Source organism: Parasteatoda tepidariorum, chromosome 7 (assembly GCF_043381705.1).
Source record: "Parasteatoda tepidariorum isolate YZ-2023 chromosome 7, CAS_Ptep_4.0, whole genome shotgun sequence".
NCBI classification, from domain to species: domain Eukaryota; kingdom Metazoa; phylum Arthropoda; class Arachnida; order Araneae; family Theridiidae; genus Parasteatoda; species Parasteatoda tepidariorum.
This window is the reverse complement of record NC_092210.1, coordinates 49,650,513-49,670,053: the sequence shown is the minus strand read 5'-3', so window position 1 is coordinate 49,670,053 and position 19,541 is coordinate 49,650,513. Positions and strand designations below refer to the sequence as shown.

General features: G+C 27.3%; 1 protein-coding gene across 9 annotated transcripts in view; it reads left to right on the top strand.

The window, feature by feature from the left end:
* LOC107448785 (multiple PDZ domain protein) overlaps positions 1-19,541 on the top strand; it is a 646,665-nt gene that overhangs the window by 367,886 nt on the left and 259,238 nt on the right. For all 9 annotated transcript variants that reach the window (XM_071183400.1, XM_071183401.1, XM_071183402.1 and 6 more), the window contains 4 exons: positions 602-775; positions 6,542-6,997; positions 11,448-11,684; positions 15,759-15,857. In XM_071183400.1, the coding sequence (XP_071039501.1) occupies positions 602-775; positions 6,542-6,997; positions 11,448-11,684; positions 15,759-15,857 (966 nt within the window). The remainder of the gene's footprint in view (positions 1-601; positions 776-6,541; positions 6,998-11,447; positions 11,685-15,758; positions 15,858-19,541) is intronic.

The window sequence follows — 19,541 nt, the reverse complement described above, 5'->3', positions numbered from 1 at the left end:
AGATGGCAATAAAGTTATTTTCACCATTTACCTCTCACTTTGCGCTTTGTACGTTTTTGCTGGGTCGAACAACTAATCCTGTGACTTATCTCACCAATTATATATGTCAAAGCTGTACCTAAAATGAGTTTTGAAATTTTACACAACTTAGAATTGTTGTTCTGTTGTCTGAAAATTGCCTTCATTAATATTATTTCTCTTTTTTTTTTTCTATACAATTATTTTAAATTTAAAATTTGAAAAATGATTGAAAAACATTTTGATGAAAGTTGCTTGTTTACTTTCTCAATTTAAGTTATATATTTTTATTTTAATGAATCCCAGTATTAATGTAGTTCTTATATTGCAAATTATTATCTAGTAGTAAAGTTGTGTAAATTTTCAAAGCCATTTTTAGCATCTTTCTTATTGAAATGCAGATTTCACTTACATTTTAACTTAGGAAAAAGAAAAAAAATGAACAAAGATGATTGTTTTTAAAATATAGCAATTAGATTATGTCAATACTTTTTTTGTGGTGTTAAAAAATGTCAAATACTATTGAAGAATTTTTCCAAAAAGTTTTATATTATTATACTGATTGTCAATTTTGTTTGCACAGGTTGCTCAATTGTCAAAGTTTCGTGAAGGAGGGGGTCTAGGCATTAGCTTAGAAGGCACTGTAGATATTGAAGATGGTCAGGAAGTAAGGCCACATCACTACATAAGATCCATTTTACCTGAGGGGCCAGTCGGTGTTAATGGAAAGCTGAATGGAGGAGATGAACTACTAGAAGTACATATATTAATTTCCTTTGTAAACTTCTTTCGTTTCAAGATATGTCTTATTGTAAATTTTTTATAGTTCAACTAGCACATGAAAAGGCATTCATGCACACCTTAAATACAATAATTTGCTATGATAGCATTTATTTGAATATACTCTTATGAATGTTCTCATATGCTATTGCAATAGTTATTTTGAGTGTAGAAGTTGCTCCAAATGAGACAGACTTTTTTTTTAATATTTTGTTTTTAATTCAAATGAATGCTTTGTATATGGTTCTAGCCCTTTGATGCAGATGAGACATCAGTGTTCCTTATATATATTTTTTCTGACGCTCTAATCGCAAACAAAAATATATTTTGGTATTTTTAAATTATAAAAAACAGTCTAATAGTTACTAAAAAATTTTTTAGGTTATCAAAATTATATTTGCACTAATATAAAATCCGGAAAAAAAAATTTTGAAAAATAATTTTTTTAATTCATATTCAAAAATTTATCAATAAGCGATTTCATAAATTATCGAAATTTCGGTTATGAACAACTGTTTCTCTTAGACCTAAATAAATGCATATCAGTTCAAATTTTAGAAATTATCTTTTGGAGGTGAGTTATGTTTGGAAGATTTTGCCTTTACTGCAGAAAAAGATCTGTTCTATTTGTCTATGTTTCATAATATATTTCGTAACTATAAATTAGTAAATTGCTAAATATAATATTTTTACTTATTTTGACCTAAATTAATGCAAAATAATAAAGTATGAAAGATATGTTTAATTAAAATTCTGCATCAAAGGGCTTGACCTGCTCACTGGTACTCAGTCAAGCTTTGTATGTATACTGCGAGTCTTTTTAAAATGTAATACAACATATGCATCCTGTCAAAACCTTTTGATTTCTAAATTTTTCATTCTTGAAAATTTCATTTGGAGCAAATAATTCATTGGATCTTCCTCTATACTAAGTTATAAATTTCAGTCTTTGTGAATATAAGAGTTTTAAGTCCTTTATTAAAACATTAACTCATAAAATGTTTAGAAATCAAAGTAAGAGAATAAAAAAATGAAATAGTAAAAAATGGAGGTAGTATAATTGAGTAAAAAAAATTAAGTTGAATCTATGAGCATTGTATTTTTGGTTAAACTTCCTTTTAAAAATAAATCTTTCTCCTGCTTTACTTATTAAGAAACTAAAATTGAGCTCTAAATTATTATGTTACCAGCATAAATTGATAAGTGCAATTAAAATGAAAATATGGAACAGTAAATTTGTTCATATGATTTATTTAACTTTTTATTTCTGTTCAACTTTGAGATCAGAAAAGAAATTCCATTGATTTTGAGATGATATATAAATGTATTTTTATATTTATATTTTATTTGGGATAATATATAATGAAGTTTTATAAAATGATAAAGATTTTTAATAAAATTCTTTATGTCAGAAAATTATACCTTACAATAATATTTTGTAAAAGTTCTTACCCAGTTCATAATGTTTAAAAGCAGCCCGTTTTGTTTTATATATTATCTAAGCGTAGCATTATGAGAGTTAAATATCAAATAAGTAAAAGTTTTATAGCCAATGTAATATTCAAACCTATGTTATTGTTTAATTTTTCTAATACTTATAAGATATTTTTGTAATTATCTAAGAAGTAATTTTGACTTTCTTTTATTTATACTCTGTGTTTTCTGTTAGGTGTAGTTTCTCTGAAATTTACAATTCTTTAGTGTTGCTTTATGTATATAGCCTCTGCATATTAGAAAATAATGTTAAATGAAATTTATTTTACAATCAGCTGAGTTTTTAAATTTATAATTCTACTTAGAATTGTTATTTTTGGAAAAATATAGGAAAGTGAAATTTTGATTTTATTTTTTACTTTTCATCAATAATGTTTTTGAAGAATTTGTTTCCACTTACAATCTACACTTTTTTTTGTACTTCTATTCTACACTTTTTTGTATTGTAGTGTTATTTTCATTATAAGAACATTCTCTTAAAGTTCTGTTTACTATTCCATGAATGCAATATTATTATATTACCCATTAAAATATTTAACTTTAACTGTTCATTCATATGTAGCGATTAATTTTTAGTTTCTCCTTCTTAACATGTTTTTAAATTACTTCAAAAATAAGTGCAATACAATTTTGTGCTTTCAAAGCAAAGTAATTCCTTTGGCAATCAGTCATTTGATTCAGCAAAAGTCTCTAAGAAATTCTTTACGCTACTATTTCTTTAGGTTTTACCCCACATCCAATGTGAGACATCTTATATTCCTATAGGAAGAATGACAATGACAGAATCACCTAAATTCCTGTCCTGTAGGTGATTGTGATTTATGTTTAAAAAGTTCGTAAAATATGCATCACTTCACATTGATAATCAAAAGTGGATATTTCACCATCATGTGGAAATCGACATGTCAATTCATAGGTTTTAAAGGATGCATTTTTAGAAATAATGAAATTTTTTCAAGGGATTCAATAAATTTATAAGTCATGTTTTTCTTCTTTTGAAAATTCCTTTGTTCTTAGATGATTTTATTCTAAAGGTAAAACATTTAGCTGGAATTCTCTGGAATTTGTTTTTAAGATTTTGCAGTTATCTGATTATTTAAGACATAGCATTGTTTTGTGGAAATTAGTCCAGCATTTATTAGTTTTTTTGTTAATATCTGTGGTATTTTGCTAACTCACAATAGAAACTCAACTTTACAAGGCAAGGTTTTGTGAAAGCAGCAGTGGCCATTAGTTGAGCGTAAACTTTATTTTAAATAGTGTGTAGTATGGCAAATGAAAGGAGAAATGTTCATAATATGAAAGATTGTTAAATATTGTTTTCTGTAATCTAAAACCCTGGAATATTGTGTTTTATAATAGTTGTTTTTCCACATAATTTGTTCTTAGTTCCTGAACCTCGTTTTTATTCATTTTCTTTTTTTTAACTTGTTGAAGAACTTTCTATTAGTATAACTAAAATGATTTCTCATACTGGAGAGCTAATTTTTTCCTAGTTAAAAATTTCTTCTTTACTCATTTAAAATTTTGTTTTGAAAAATAATTTGCAAGCTAAACAGTTGAACGAAAATTGAAATTGTTGATAACATATTTTCATAAATTTTAAGTGGGCCAAAATATGAAATATAATAAAATTAAAAAATAAAAACATGCAAAAAGTACCATAGAAAGTACATAGTAGATTAAACATTTAAATTTTTTTGTCATTGCAAATGTTTTTTACTTTTTCTTATGTAAAGTTTTACTCTCAAAATTAAATTTCAACCTTAAAAATTCATAAGTGAAAATTATTGATAATAAAATAATTTTTATTAGGATTTATACAGCCAGATGCAGAGAAAAGGATGCATAAAATTAACATAAGCTACAACTATTTTTTCCTGTTTATAATTTTTTTTTAATGGCGGGCACTTGGAACTATTGTCCATTGGCCTCAGAAAGTGCCAGAACTGCTACCCTCTTCTCGTTACCCAGTGGGCACCTGTGGCGAAGCCACGGCTGTGGAGCAGTGTCGCCCACGCCACACAACCACAAACCCATTTATAGGGTGGGTCACACTTACACATTCACACACAAAGGAGAAAGGACATAGAACACAAAGAGAGAGAAAGAAACATCCATGCTCAGAGTGGGATTCAAACCCGCAACCACTGACTCCTTAGTCAGGCACGCTAACCGCTCGGCCACCTGGCCGGCCTGTTTATAATTTATTGATTTGTCATTTGTTGATATTGACTATCAATATTTATTTATCATCTCTTTTTAATATCATTACTTTTTTTATTTTATTATTATTCAAAATTAAAGGCACTAATTAAAGGTTCCTAGATTATATTATAAAGTAATCTTACGATATTATTGCGTAGAAAGAAACAGAATTGACTCATTACGCTGTTTTATTGAACACATCTGATATACATAGAACAAGGTAACTGCGTTTCTACTTGAAATACATGAACTTATATACAAATAAATAAGTAACAGGAAATAATGTAATAGAAATCTCTAAAAATTTCTAGAAAACATTCAAATAGTAAATTAAAGTTTACGCAACATATATATACAAATTTAAATTTTCTGGCAGGATAGAACTCAGAACTTCTGCTTTACCGGGGCAATAAATTTCACCGCTCGGCCACTCAGACATACGCCAATATTTCCTTATTGTGTAACATTTTTGAATAAAAGTGTTTATTGTAATTATTTATCACACTTATTTACAATTTTCTTAATTATATTAATTTATATAATTATAACTTGGTAAATAAGTTATATATTTACTATTTCAATAAATTGACCGACTGGCCTGTGCAGGAGGGAACTGTCCTTGCATCAGAAAGGTCCTCTGGTTTGAATCCCGGGCAAGGCATGGATGTTTCTTTCTCTCCCTGTGTGTTCTATGTCCTTTCTCCTTTGTGTGTGAATGTGACCCACCCTATAAACGGGTTGTGGTTGTGTGAATGGCGTGGCAGAAGTCGAATTCCTGGCCGTAGATGACGCCACTGAAAAACAGGAACAATCGCACCCCCACTGCCTTAACAGGCATGCGAAAAAGAAAAAAAAATGAAGAAATAAATTGTGCATAAAAGCGTTTAGTGATATGCAATTAAAAAAAATGAATATAAAATAACTATTACAATTCTGAAGCAATATTAAAAAATAACGTTTGCTAAATAATATTTTTTGTCTAAAATATTTTATAGATATAGTAATCAAAAATTAATTATGTAAGAATTTGAAATGCGAGTTTGTGGATGAAGTCTCAATGGTTACTATGCAATCCGATCCTAGTACAATTAGAAACTAAATCTGTAGAACCAAAGCTGTGTTGGGATGTTTTAAATCAATAATAAATCAGATGTAACATTTTATTTACATTTGATTTTAACATTATATATGTTTATTTTTTGGAGGAAAAAAATTATTATGAAGCAATTGTGGATGTTGAATAGCCATGAGAGCTATTTATAACTAGGAGAACTCCTCTTGTCAAATTGATAAGGCAAATTAATGACTAAGCTTCTAAAAAAAGAATCAACATTGGAAATTTTTTACCATTTTTCTTGTTTAAAAATTATTAACATGTAATATGCTAATTATTGTAAAAATGTTTTACTGTTTTGTTTTATTTCTACTCCAAAAAGTGTTTTTAAAACGTTGGAATTAGTTTTCAATGACAACAAGTCATAATAAATATTTTTTTTGTTGCATAGTTATGAAATCTTTTTCAAAAAACTTCCATTGTTCATAGGCATAGGATTTAACTTTTATGCTGAACAATTGCTTTTTTATTTGTTTTTGGAAAGGGATGGTATCCTAGCTGATACATTGTTATGAATAGAGTTAATCTGATTCAAAACCTACACAACTTGAGATCTATCTACCTATAAACTAGATCAACAGCATTAAAAATAATCTTGATTTACTAAAGTTTTTTAAAAATGAACGTTTTGCTTAATCAGTTAAATAAGATATTCATCATATCAAATACAGTTGTATGGAAATTTAAGCTCTCACATAGTTACAGACTTGTTTGTTGCATCTTTCTACAATTTATTTCGATATATTAACTCTGCTTCATATTTAAATAAAAATTGTGATATTTAAATGTTTTATATAATTACTTATGTCATTTAAATGAATAAATATTCAAAATTCAGGATACTTTTTTCTTATATTGTTTTTTCTTCATCAGACTTTGAAATATTTTATAAGTGTTATAAAAGTTCTAAAATTTCAAACTTAATAGGTGAACGGAGAAAAGTTGTTGGGAATGGACCACCAAGGTGTAGTTTCAACACTAAAGGAACTACCAATGCATGTGAGAATGGTGTGCGCTCGTCGTCTGCTGGTCACTGAAGACGAGATTCTTCCGTCCTTGGGCGACTACTCTCATCCGTACCACAAAGAATACGACCTATCATCAGTTCCAGACTTCATTGGGCGTGGCATGTTGTCTGGACCTTTCGGTGGCAGCCTTACATCGCTTAACCCTTCTTCTGAGAGACTAGTCAAAGCAAAGTCTGATGGTTCCCTGGCCATAGGAACAGCTGCCTCCTCTCCTCCCATGGAAGTTGCACTCTCTAAGTTAAAATCTCGTTCACTTGAACCACTCACTGGACTGGCCATGTGGAGCAGTGAGCCTCAAATCATCGAACTTATGAAGGGAGACAGGGGTCTAGGTTTCAGCATACTTGACTATCAGGTATATCTTGCTTTTGTATCTTATTACAATGATATTCAAAAATAACACATGGTGCTAAGCGATTTTAAAAAGAAAGTGCTTAACATGTTGAATGCCATGCTAATTTTACATGGCTTGCCCGTTTGGCCAAACTGATTTTCTCAGTATGCGTTGCATATTTTGATGAAATATTATTTACAACAGAATAGTTCATTTTTGTAATCATTCGTGACGCCTTTAATTCAGTGAGGTCTTAATAATCTTGGCTTCGCCGGTGACCCCCGTGGCGCTACGACCAAACTCAGTACTGGTCACCGGTCCGTGGGTGTTTTTAAAAAGTTCTTAATTTTCCCTTTTCGAAAATGAGATTTTTTTTACTATATCCATTTTCGTCATGTATTATGCAAAAAACATAATTTTTACATTGTTCTATTTAACATTTTCATAATTCATTAACCACAATCCATTTCAGCGTACCGTCGGTCCGTAGCGTATGAAAGCGCCAATCATTTTACATGTTTGATGTAATACTTGCGAGTCCGCATATGTGTCTACTAAGCTAGGTTCAGTGAGATTCTTGCACTCTCATGTGCATTTTGTAAGATATATTCTCCATTTCAGGCTTCATTTTCCATCCTCTGATATCGAATCAAAAAATCTCTAGATCTTGTTATGATGACTAATATAATCAAGAAAAGAGTTCTTTGTCAGAAACTAGTTATTTTATCATGATCATGTAAAGTCTAAAAATTATATTTGCATTTTGTTAATGTACGTAGTACTTAAAATGTGCTTATTTTTTGTTGAAAGACTTGGCTATGCACCCTGCATAAAATTTTCTTAATGATTCTGTGGTACTTCAATTATTTGTATTAAATAACATCCCAACTGCTGTATTTTTGCTTCTGCCTTTGAAGAAAAATATTTCTTTTTAATTTTTGCGGTATCTAGCAGGGGCCTGTCCAGGCCGAATTTACTGCCGTTTAGCGGTACCTTCACAAATTCAAATTCAGGAAAAACGGTAGTTTCACAAATTCAACTTTAGGAAAAAAATACTTTTTCTTTAAATTTTATTTTTGTATCCCTTAAGAAACGATAAATCCATATTTTTGTGTTGATTTTTTAATATAATTTTTAATTTTTCACAAATTATGTCTAAATTTTCACAAAATAGGTACCTTTCAGAAAAACCTAGACAGATCCCTGTCTACTTTTACCTATTTTTATAGTGACTGCTCACTGAAACAAAAAACTATTCAGGAAGTCAATTCTGATTTAATTTCAGCTACGTTATATTTATACTTTGTTTGGACTTAAAAGGACTTTCTTTAAGAAAAGTACAAAATCTACTTAAAAATAATACAAGAAACTTTTTACATTTTTAAGATATTTATAAGTTACGAAAAAAAGCTATAAAATTATAATTAGGTACCAAGTTAGTAAATATGATTCGAAACAAAATCACGAAAAAAAAATTTTTCCTGCAAATTCACAGTATAAAAGGATTACATTAAATGCTCATATCTTGGGAAATTTTTAACCACACTGTTTTCAAATTTTAAAATAATATTTTTTGTTTATTAATTAAAAATTTTATTTTATTGAATATTTCTACAGTTATCATAAGAAAATGAAGTAAAAAAAACTAATTTTTTTCGAAAAGCTTTAAACTTGATTGATTCACGTGAGAAATCACACAACCTATACAACTCTAAAATTATTAAAAGTTTTTCTTAAGAAATTTTAAAAAATGCTAAGAACTGAAAGTGTATCTTGCAATAGTGTAGTGTGTTTATAAAGCTCCTGTTGGATCTACTTGCTAATGATAAGCTTTTAAAACAACTGCAAATTCTTTAACATTTTTATAATTATAATATTTTAATGTCTGTGGAAAATTACTTGTAAATCAGTACTTGTAAAGGTATAATTTAAATCATTGTTTAATTAAATTATCAAGTTTAAATAATATCTTTATGAACTTTTTATCTATCAATCAATAAATGTGCAAGTTGCATTTCAAATTAAAATGTCCATGCATACACATTTTTGTCTTAATTTTGTTATTTAACACATTTGATTAAATAAGACTTACACCTGCAAAAATACTCAACATCAGTGTCTCTGGTTATGTAGAATTGTAAAATAATTTTTATTATTATTATTACATCAATTAAATTGAACATTTTTGCTGACCTTGGGTTATCTTCTTTGATGTAGGTCTATTTTTTTTTTTTTTTTTTTTTTTTTTTTTTTTTTTTTTTTTTTTTTTTNTTTTTTTTGTCATTTTTGTACAAAGACCTTTCTGTTTGAGAATTTTATTGAATACTATATTTGATAATATGCTTAATATAATTAAGCAATAATTAGTTTAAATTTCTCACATCGAGTAACTGCATAGTTATATATTTCATATATAGTGAGAAATGTCTTCTCTTAATATATGATACAAAATTTAACTTTTTAAAATTTATTGTGAAATAAAATATTTTTACACATCTTACACATATAATGTATTTAAAAGTTAAAATTTTTTGTAAGTTTCTTGTACTGAAGTAAAAGTTTTCCATTTCAATATATTTTAGTGTCACAAAACAATTGATATCTGGGTTAAAAAGGGCTAGAAATTCAATGTATGTCATTAAAGACTTTATTAAAAAAATGTTATAGTTGTTGAAAGGTGTCATTAAAGCATAGTACTTAATACTATTTTTTTATATGCATGGTTTAAAAAACTTTATTCTTTATTTATATGATAGTATTATAATTTGCATCTCTTATATTTTTTTCAGTCGTTGGCTGTTAAAAACAAAGAGTATTGATTGATTATTCACTTTAGTTGTTGCCGTTTGAGATAGTGAAATACTTTCAATTTTGGTGCCACATAGAGAAAATATATGTATAGATAATATATATAAATAATGTTTCGCACTGGAAAAAATAGAACTAAAGTACAAAGTATTACATAATTGCATCTCCTTGAAATAAACCAACTTTTTTACCACATGATTTAATAACATATTTATTGCTTGATCAAAAAAGTTCATTCAAATTTTTTTTAAAGCAAAAGAAGTCTTTTGAAGTTTTTTAACTGCTTCAGTTTCTTGGGATTATTTATTTAACATACTTACTGGTTAAAATCTTTATTTGCTTTTTATCGTGAACGAATTTCTGATATAAATGTTTAAAAGAAAAAATGTCTGGAATAGTTTTTTTTTAATTTTGTTAAAATTGATGTTACATTTTATAAATATGCTCTCTTCTTATTAATGTTGTACATGTAGGTCTGTATAGCTTAAGTTTGACTTTAAATCTGTAATTGAGCTGCAGAAAATATCAGAAATCGTTTATGACTGAACTATCGATTTTTTTTTCTTTTGTAGAAATTAGCCACCTCAATGTAGTAAGGAATCGCTAAGTCTTCTAAAACTTTATTCAACTCTTTGTTTGAACATTTTTCTGAATATTATCAGATAACTGTTTTAGTTAGTTAAATAAATAATCACAAAAAACTGAAGCAGTAAGATATTATTAGATTAAAAACCTCATTTGTTTCAGAAATATACAAATTGGGAATAACTGTTGGCATGTTTTAAGCTCTCAAAAACAGCTGCCCATTTTCAAGACTTACCAGATGTGAATGGGAAGAAAGAAAAGTGATTTGAAATATAAAACATAAAGTTGCCAACGAAAAAAGGAAAAATATAAAGATGAGAAACAAAACTAGAAAAACCACAGTAGCCGAGAGAAAAAAATGATGAGAACAGAACAACAACAAAAACCACAGTCGCTGAGAGGGGAAAATGCATTTCCATGTGCTATGGAGAGATGGTGAGGAACTAATATTGCTAACAAAGGAATCAACATTCATAAGATTCTAAGGTATCTAGATGAGTTGGTGTGACTGGGATCGAAATAATTTTGGTAGTGTCGAAATTGACTTTATGCCCGAGACACTAATAATGTGTAGCAATTTATAATTTTTTTGCATTTTTGATAACAAGCATATCTATCATGCTTCCTAAATTATGGTTTTAAGGCACATCTAGTTTGTTCGATGAGTGCTTTCGCGACATGCAATGAATGCTGATTTCTTTGTTAACATTAGTTCCTCACTACCTCTCCACGGCATGTGTAAATTATTGATTGATTTGCCACTGTAGCTTTTCTTGTTCTATTTTTCATCTTTTTTCTCTCTTGGTTACTCTATTTTTTTATAGGTTTGTTTCTTACCTTTATTTTTCTATCTTTCAATGGCAACTTTAAGTTTTATATTTTAAATCACTTTTGTTTTTTCACATTAACGTCTAACAAGCCTTGAAAATGTGAGCTGTTTTTGAGCTCTTGGGGCATGTTGTCTGTTATTTCCAATTTGTATATTTTTGAAGCGAATGGAGTTTTTGATCTAGTAATGCTTCAGTTAGTATTTGATCATGTTGCATCACTGCTGAAACTCATTTATGTTATTTTCCAGGATCCCATGAATCCTAATGAGACGGTGATAGTGATCAGGAGCTTGGTGCCTGGTGGTGTTGCTCAACAAGATGGACGCCTGATACCTGGAGACAGGCTGCTGTTTGTTAATGACATTAACCTAGAGAATGCTAGTCTTGATGCTGCGGTGCAAGCACTGAAGGGTGCACCGAAAGGAATTGTACGCATAGGTGTTGCCAAGCCCCTCCCCCTTCCCGAGAGTGGCCAGAGCGGACAGGTGAGTGAAGCCTTTGTCTCTCGGGTGGGTGGGGGGAATGGCACTCTAGATGTTGGCGTGCCTTCATCTTTATTGAAGTCGCAGAGTTTTTGAGAATACTCGCACAAAGAATGCTCATTTTGTAGATTTTTTTTCCAAGGACACAATCACACAGTACAAAAGCACACTTGGCAGCTCTCTCAAATTAAAATCATTCTTTCTAGATGTTGAGTAATATCTGAAATAGAAACTATGTATTTTTATGCATTATCACCACATAATTTACTAATGATATATATCTACTTAGGTTTAATATGCTACAATTTGCCATAATAGATCTCATCACATATATTCTAGACTTCATGCCATCAGCTGTTTCACCAGTTTATCTTCTCTTTTTAAAAATGAAACAAGCACTTTTACTAAGCTATTATATTTTAATTGGAAAATCTTTGCCTGTCCCTAAATGTTCTTTTAAGTGCAATAATTGGTACCTTAATAGGTTGCAGGATTCATGCATTTTAGCTGCAAAAATTGTAATTCATAATTTTTTTTTGCAAAAGTTGCAGATCTTGATTTAATTGCAAGAATTTTAAGAAAATCTACTTAAAATGACCAATTCTCTGTAAAGAGTGTTGAATTTGAGGTTATTCTTGCAATGCTTAGATGACATGAACAGCTTCGTTTAGTCAGATATTTTATGAATAAATTTGTGTGATACTTTAGATGTTTGGAAAAAAGTGTTTTGTGTTATCCCTTAAACTTTATAAATGCAGTGGAGATATTTTTAATGTGTTTTTGAAATTTTGTTTCTATGTAAATTGTTACCATGTATAGTGTGATTTTAATGAAAATGTTACTAGCAACTTTTTAATTTGCTAGTATTGACAAGATATTATATCTGTTGAATATATGTTTCTTCCATCTCATATACAGTATTAAGATATTTATAAAAAGGATAATTTTTAATTACTGACATTGCTTGAATCTATACTGAAACAATAGTTTATGAAATATTAGTGGATCTATTTGCTGTTTTTTAATCACAGAAATAAAGTTATTAAAATAAAAATTCTTAATCTTTGTTTATAAAGTATGTTAATTAATTCTTATAATTATTGTAAAATTTAAATCCAATTAAAGTATGATTTTTTTATATAATAAGCTCCAGATACAGAAAAATTAATAGCCAGTTAAAAAAAAATTTTGTTTCATATATTCTTGCAATAATACAAAAATGGAGGACTATCAATATTTTTTTCAATAAAATTAATTAGATTTTTATTGTGGATAATAAACATAAAATATTTTAATAGGAAACGTATTCTGAAAAACAAGTTGAGTTAACTTTTATTGATAAACAAAACACCATACTAATAATATGCAATATCTTGCTTGTTATGAACATAAAAATAATTTTCAAAATTTTTAAATTCTTTTATTGCAATTCATTCCTTGTAGTCAGCTTATAGCTGTCTACAAGAAATTTTGTCTTTATTTTCTCCAATTTTAGATTTCTATTTATATAATTCTTCAGCTTCAAGCAGTGTCAGTTTAAGTCCAAAAGGTTTGTTATCTATAATGTTAAAAAAAAGTTATAGTTAAGAGAAACTGATTTTGGTTGCCTATTATAGTATTCTATGGCCTCAAGTAATATCAGTTGTGTTACAAAATATATATCTATAAGTTTCAAAAATTGTGATCAATTGGAAAAACAATTTTGGTTGCCTTTTGTTCGATACCTTAGTTTCAAGCAATGTCAATTACAAAAGCCATTCATGTCTATTTTTGAAAAGTGTGATTGGTTTTGGTTGCCCTTAAGATAGACATTTCTCCATTAGTGTACTGTTTTACTTAACAAAGGAAAACAATTTTACCTTTAGATAAATTTTTTAAAAAATAAATGGTTGTGTAAAATTCAACGTAAAAATTGTCACTGTTGTTTGAATCCACGATGTGATAGCTTTTTCGTTATCCACTGTCATTACTTGTTCAGACTCTACTTACATCACCCATATGTTTTAATTTTGTGATCTGTCACTGTTTCACTTGCTAGTTGATTACCCTAGTTGGTTCTCTCGGTTTTAAGTATTGTTTCATTAATTTTATAATTAAAGAGAATTTTTATATTTTCTCTATTCAAGAACCCTAAAGAAATATAGAAAAAAGTTGTTTGTATATATCACTTTATAATGGTGCAAAAAGGAAGAAAAAAAAACTTTTTTTTTTCCTTATTAAAGAATAATTGATGCTATATTTTCTTCAAAGCAAATTATTAACTGTGATACGACAAAAAGTAAATTGTTAACTGAGTTATAACACATTTCACAGGGTTTGAAACTGTGCAGTATTAATGTATTTTAAGTAGAAGACTACCTATAGTAAATTACAATTATTACATTTTTGCCGAAACAAATGTAATCATTACTTTGTGTTGCTTTATTGAGCGCTATCCAAGGTACTTTATATTTTTTGTATAAAAATTTTTTTAGTTAATTTTTAATGATTTTTTATTTATTTAATCATAAAAAACATGGTTGTGGTAGTTATTTTTAACTAGGCTTATTAATCAATATACTATTATTCATAATATTTTATGTTAGTGTAATTATATTTGAGTGTTCATTTTCAACAGCATCATTTTACAGTCATAACTTTTTATTCGTATCCTTTTTTTAAAAATAATAATTATAATATTTTTGCATTTATAAATCTATAAGCTAAATTAAGTAAGAAATTTGTATGTAACTTAAATTTTCAATGTTATCTTTTGTTGATATAAACATAAAAAAGTTTAAACTTAATAACACTAATAATTATGAATAACTAAAAATATAGTCATTTGTACTTTGCTCTCTTCCTCCCCTTGTCTTCCTAGAAATCTGTGTTTTCTTGTGATATTTTATTTGAACTTGTGGAATGTGAATCTCTATAAAATTTTATTTCTGGAAATGTTTTAAAATCCTCCATTAAGGAATGTGTATGTTCAAATGTTGTATGACTTATCTGCCTACATTTAAAATGATTGTATGTTTTATTTTTTCCGGGGTTACGCACGATGTTTTGAAAATAAATAATATTTGTTTAACAAATTTGTCCTTATTGCGTTTAAAATTGTGTTTGTCTCCTCTTTTTTTCCAAAAGTATTATTAATTGTTATAAGTATATTAATTATTATATCTCATTTAATCAGTTGGTGCAAAACAGTTACAATCATATTACATTGAATCGAAGTTTATTTTACAACTGGAAAAAAAATGGTTTCTATTGCACCAGATTAGCCTTGATGTTTAGAAGAAATAGAAAATTTACAATTGTTATTCACATCAATATTTCTAATACCGCTCATTCTTGTAATTTAAAAATATATTTATTTCCTAGAATTTTTTGTATGAGTGACAGAAAAACTTAACATTTGTGCAACTATTTTTCTTTTTTATAAACTAAATTATAACATGGAAATCAGGGGGAATTTTGTAAAATTTTTATGAACCAAGTGTTATTTGTTAGATATAATGCAATATCAATAAATTAAAACAGAAATACCAGATACAAATAATTTGTCACTCTATTCAAAATCCTAACAGCTTATTGTTTTGTATGATTAGAATTTGTTTTTGATAAAAGTTATTTCTGTCTAAAAATTTAAAAATGCAAAGATAATATTCTTCACATAAGTAAATTAGCTGAAATATTTCAATATTTTAGATATTTCTTCAATTTACTTTTGAAATGTTGAGTCAAATGGTACAAATGACTAATTATTAATGCTGAACAAAGTGTTAATTATGTTTTTTAAATTGCTTTTTGCTAAACTCACAAGTGATTGCATTTTACTTCACCTTTCAAATAAAAATAACCTTCAATGTTCTAGACTTTTATTTGGGTTTTGTGATGTATATAATATTTAGATTTGTGCTATGAATATGAATTATTTCAAAAAAGAATTAGTTTGGGATTTATGGCGAGCACTTCACATCTTTTACCAAATAATAAATTTTTAAATCTGTATGTGATTATCTTTTTTTTTAAATTTCCCCCAAAAGATATTTTTTCATTTTATTTAAAAAATTACATTATATCCAATATTTTTAGATGTCTTTGGAAAATAGTCCCACATTGCCAGATTTAAAGTCTTCATTTGAGCTACCACATCTTTTGTCTCGTCTCAATCTTAGTTTGGAGCTTGATCAGGTAAGTTCTTCACCAGAATCTGTGTTGATGTTTAGCCCTCCACCCCCGCCAGAAGGATTCTGATCTCTCACTCATTATTATTATTATTAGCTCAAGTCAGTGCTTTCAAATTTAAGTACCTAGACATAAAATGTTCTGTCAGTATTTCGGGGCTTGATTTCTATATATATATGTGTGTGTATGTGTTGATGAGGTAAATATTTACAAATTGACCCTACAAGCGTTGAATTCCTGAGCAAAATTGTTCTGACATTTTCCTGCTATGCAATCATTTCCCATCAAAAAGCTTAGGAAAAACTGGTTTTTTGGTGCAAGAAAGCCTTGTATTGGAAATAACGCTTTCAAGATTGAATTAAAGCAGGGGTAACTTCTGTTTTATTAATAAAAAAAATTTCTAGCTTAAAAACTGACTCATCAAGTTTCAAGAAATGTTTTTTTTTTTCACAAATGTTCAATTGTTTACAAATGTTTTGTAATATTGTAATCCAATTTAAACTTTCTTTATGTTCCCTAAATATTACCTTCCTGCTAGAATCAATTGATATTGATTTAATTCAATATGATATTGAGTTATTATTTCTTTATACTAGAGTAGTTATTATATGCAATATTTTTTTTCTTCATTGTAAGTTACTAGAAAAAAAGATTGGTAAAAAAGTACTTAAATGTACTTATTTTTGATTTTCATTTTTTATAAACCTTTAAAGGCGCTTTTTTTATTGTTTGTTTGTAAAAAGTGCTTAAATTTCTTTGTTTGAAACTTTTTAAATTTTGAACATAATCATATCAAACGTCTTTCATTAATCTACAAAATTATGGGGTACAAATTTTTATATTTTTTTTCCATGCATGTGCAGTATGAAAGTGCTAATTAAAATGCTCATATCTTGTTCAATTTGTAACAAACTTTTTTCAAGTTTTGAAATAATTATTTTGTTATTAATTAAAAATTGCCCCTGTTTTGTTTGTAATTTTATTGAATATCTTTAGAGTTATAGCAAAAAAAAATAATTTATTTATTTTAAGAAAATGTATTTCTATAAATATTTAAGCTAGGCTTATGAAATTTTATACAATTATTGCATACAGTAACCAAAGTTATCTAGGCAAGACACAAGTTTATCGCTATATTTTTTGGCATTAGGTGTTCAAAAGCACTTTTTTTCGCTTGTAATTTATTGACAGTTTATTAAACCTTTAAAAACTTTGAACTTTATTGATAAGTATGAGAAATCGCATAACCTTAATATTTTTTAAGCTATAAAAAAACTCTCTTAGTTTCTTTTAAGAAATTTTTGAAAAACTGTCAAAAACTTAGTCTTTTAGCAATTATTGTAGGATAGTGTGTATACAAGAAAAAATTTAATTAAACAATAAGGAAAAAATCTGTAAGTGTGCTTACCTTAATTATAGTTTTTTTTTACCTAAAAAGTGTGTAAAAGTATTTTTTCAATGCTTAGAGAGTGTTTTTATTTCATTAAGAAAACAGGGATGAGATTTTTCCGCTTTTTAGCGGATTTCCGCATTTTTCACTTTCATCCCTTAAATTTCAGCTTTTTTATCAAAAATCAGATTTTCTAAAACTTTCAATTTTTTTATAAGTATTCCGCTTTTTCAGGAAATTCACCGATTTTCAAAGAGAAACAGAAAATTCAAACTACATAGCTCATTTTTACTTATTTTAGCTATTTTCTCCCCTTTTACTCGCAGCAGAAAAGATTTTCAGAATTTTTTACCCGCCATTCTGTGCTTGCAAAGAAGAAAAAATAGGATTTGTCACAAGATGTTTGAAGATGGACTAACGACTAAATATAGCAAACATGAAAGATATAGCAAACAAAAGCAATCACTTAAAAAGGGATTTAATTTAAAAAAAATTTTTTTGGAAAAAGAGTTAATTAACTCATCATCAAAATTTTATTTATAATTGCTGTTATTTATGCTATAAAATGCAAACTTCTTATCAAATAAAAAACAATTATCTAAACAGTTACTGATTGTCATGCAATTTTTCAAACTAAAATAGCAATTTTTCTTCACTGTTATTGATATGTTTCAAAGGGCTCTAGTTAGATTAGACTATAATATGAACATAATGATTCGGTCCATTGTTAAAGTTTTTTTTCCCAATATAATTTAAAAAGTAATATTACTGATATATTTACTATAAATCACATAACAATATTTATTAAAAGAAATGAAATATTAATGTATATTCTCAGTAGTTTTAATTTGCTAAACCAGGTAGTTTTTCAAGTAATAATTGTCGCTTATGTGAACTGAGGAAAAATATAATTTTCAGCTTTTTTTTTTCCAATTGGTAATTTTTATTTTCACTAAATGTTAAGTATCAATGTAATCATTTATATAATAATAGATTAGTACACAATTGTATGTCAACACATTATTTATTACCTTAAACTGTCTGGAATTTATTATTAAAGGGTTGCGCTTGCATAAAATTTACTATTGTGGAAATTCAGCTTTTTTGCCTTTTGGCTAATCTCATCCCTGAGAAAACTAGGCTGTAATACTCATTTATTGAAGTAACTTAAATTTTCTGTCACTCATAAATAACAGCTATTACAAAGATTTCTCAATAGTGATTTTATCAGCAAAAGTTTTTAACATTTTTCTCAAATATTGTATTTATAAATCATTTTCTTCCTTCTTTTATTTAAATTTTTTAAATAAATTATGTGCATTAAACATTTATGTGAAGGAAAAGCAATTTCACAAAATAAGTTCGTTCATAAGGTTAAATAAATATGTTGCATATTTCTAGCTAAAAGTAGAAAGAAAAAGTAACAGCATGCAGTATTAAAATTCCTCTTATTTTTATCTCTAGTGATTTTACCATTTTATCTGAAATCAAGCCCCAATTAATTGAAAGTTTTGCTGTATAGTGTATATTGAATACATTACTTTAGGCATTTTAATGCTTAAATTTTACTGTTGATTTTATTTATTAATAAGAAATCAGAGTATTATTTGAATTTGATGATTATTTATTTTTATTTATACCTCGAAGATCAAATATGTCACAATATTTTGATTATATTGAAGATGAGTTTTTTTAAGTATTTTTTTTAACTCCTTTGAATCCCAATAGGGACTTATAGTTCAGAGATCAACTATCCCAAATTTATGTTTTATATTATGTTATACTGAAATCTGTGTTGTTTAAAGTTTTTCCAAATCCTAAAGATCTTGGTTTGCATTTTAATTTGGGGAACATATTTGTCACATGGTTTTATTTAAAAGTGCATTTTTGTTGTCATGTCTTTTAAAAGCAGAGTTATTATAATTCTAATTACAAATTTGTAGTTATATCTGTACAAATATGCAAGAAAGACACTATGCAATTGTTTTTATCTGTTATTAGATTTAATAATAAGATTAAAATTCAGAAATTAGGATTTTAAATCTCAGTTTTTACTTAAAGATTCCTACCTATGAAAAGGATTATGGGCTATAAAAAGATCCTATTGAAAGAAGGAATAAGGCTATAATTTTTAATTAAATATATATATTATTTTAGATGTATATTTAAAGTGCATAAATAACAATATTTGCTACACATTTGAAATTGAATTTTTATGTACTAATTTTTTTTCCTTCTAATTATTGTAAACAATTTTTTTTTTAAAAATTAAATATACCTACTTTTATACAAACCAACCA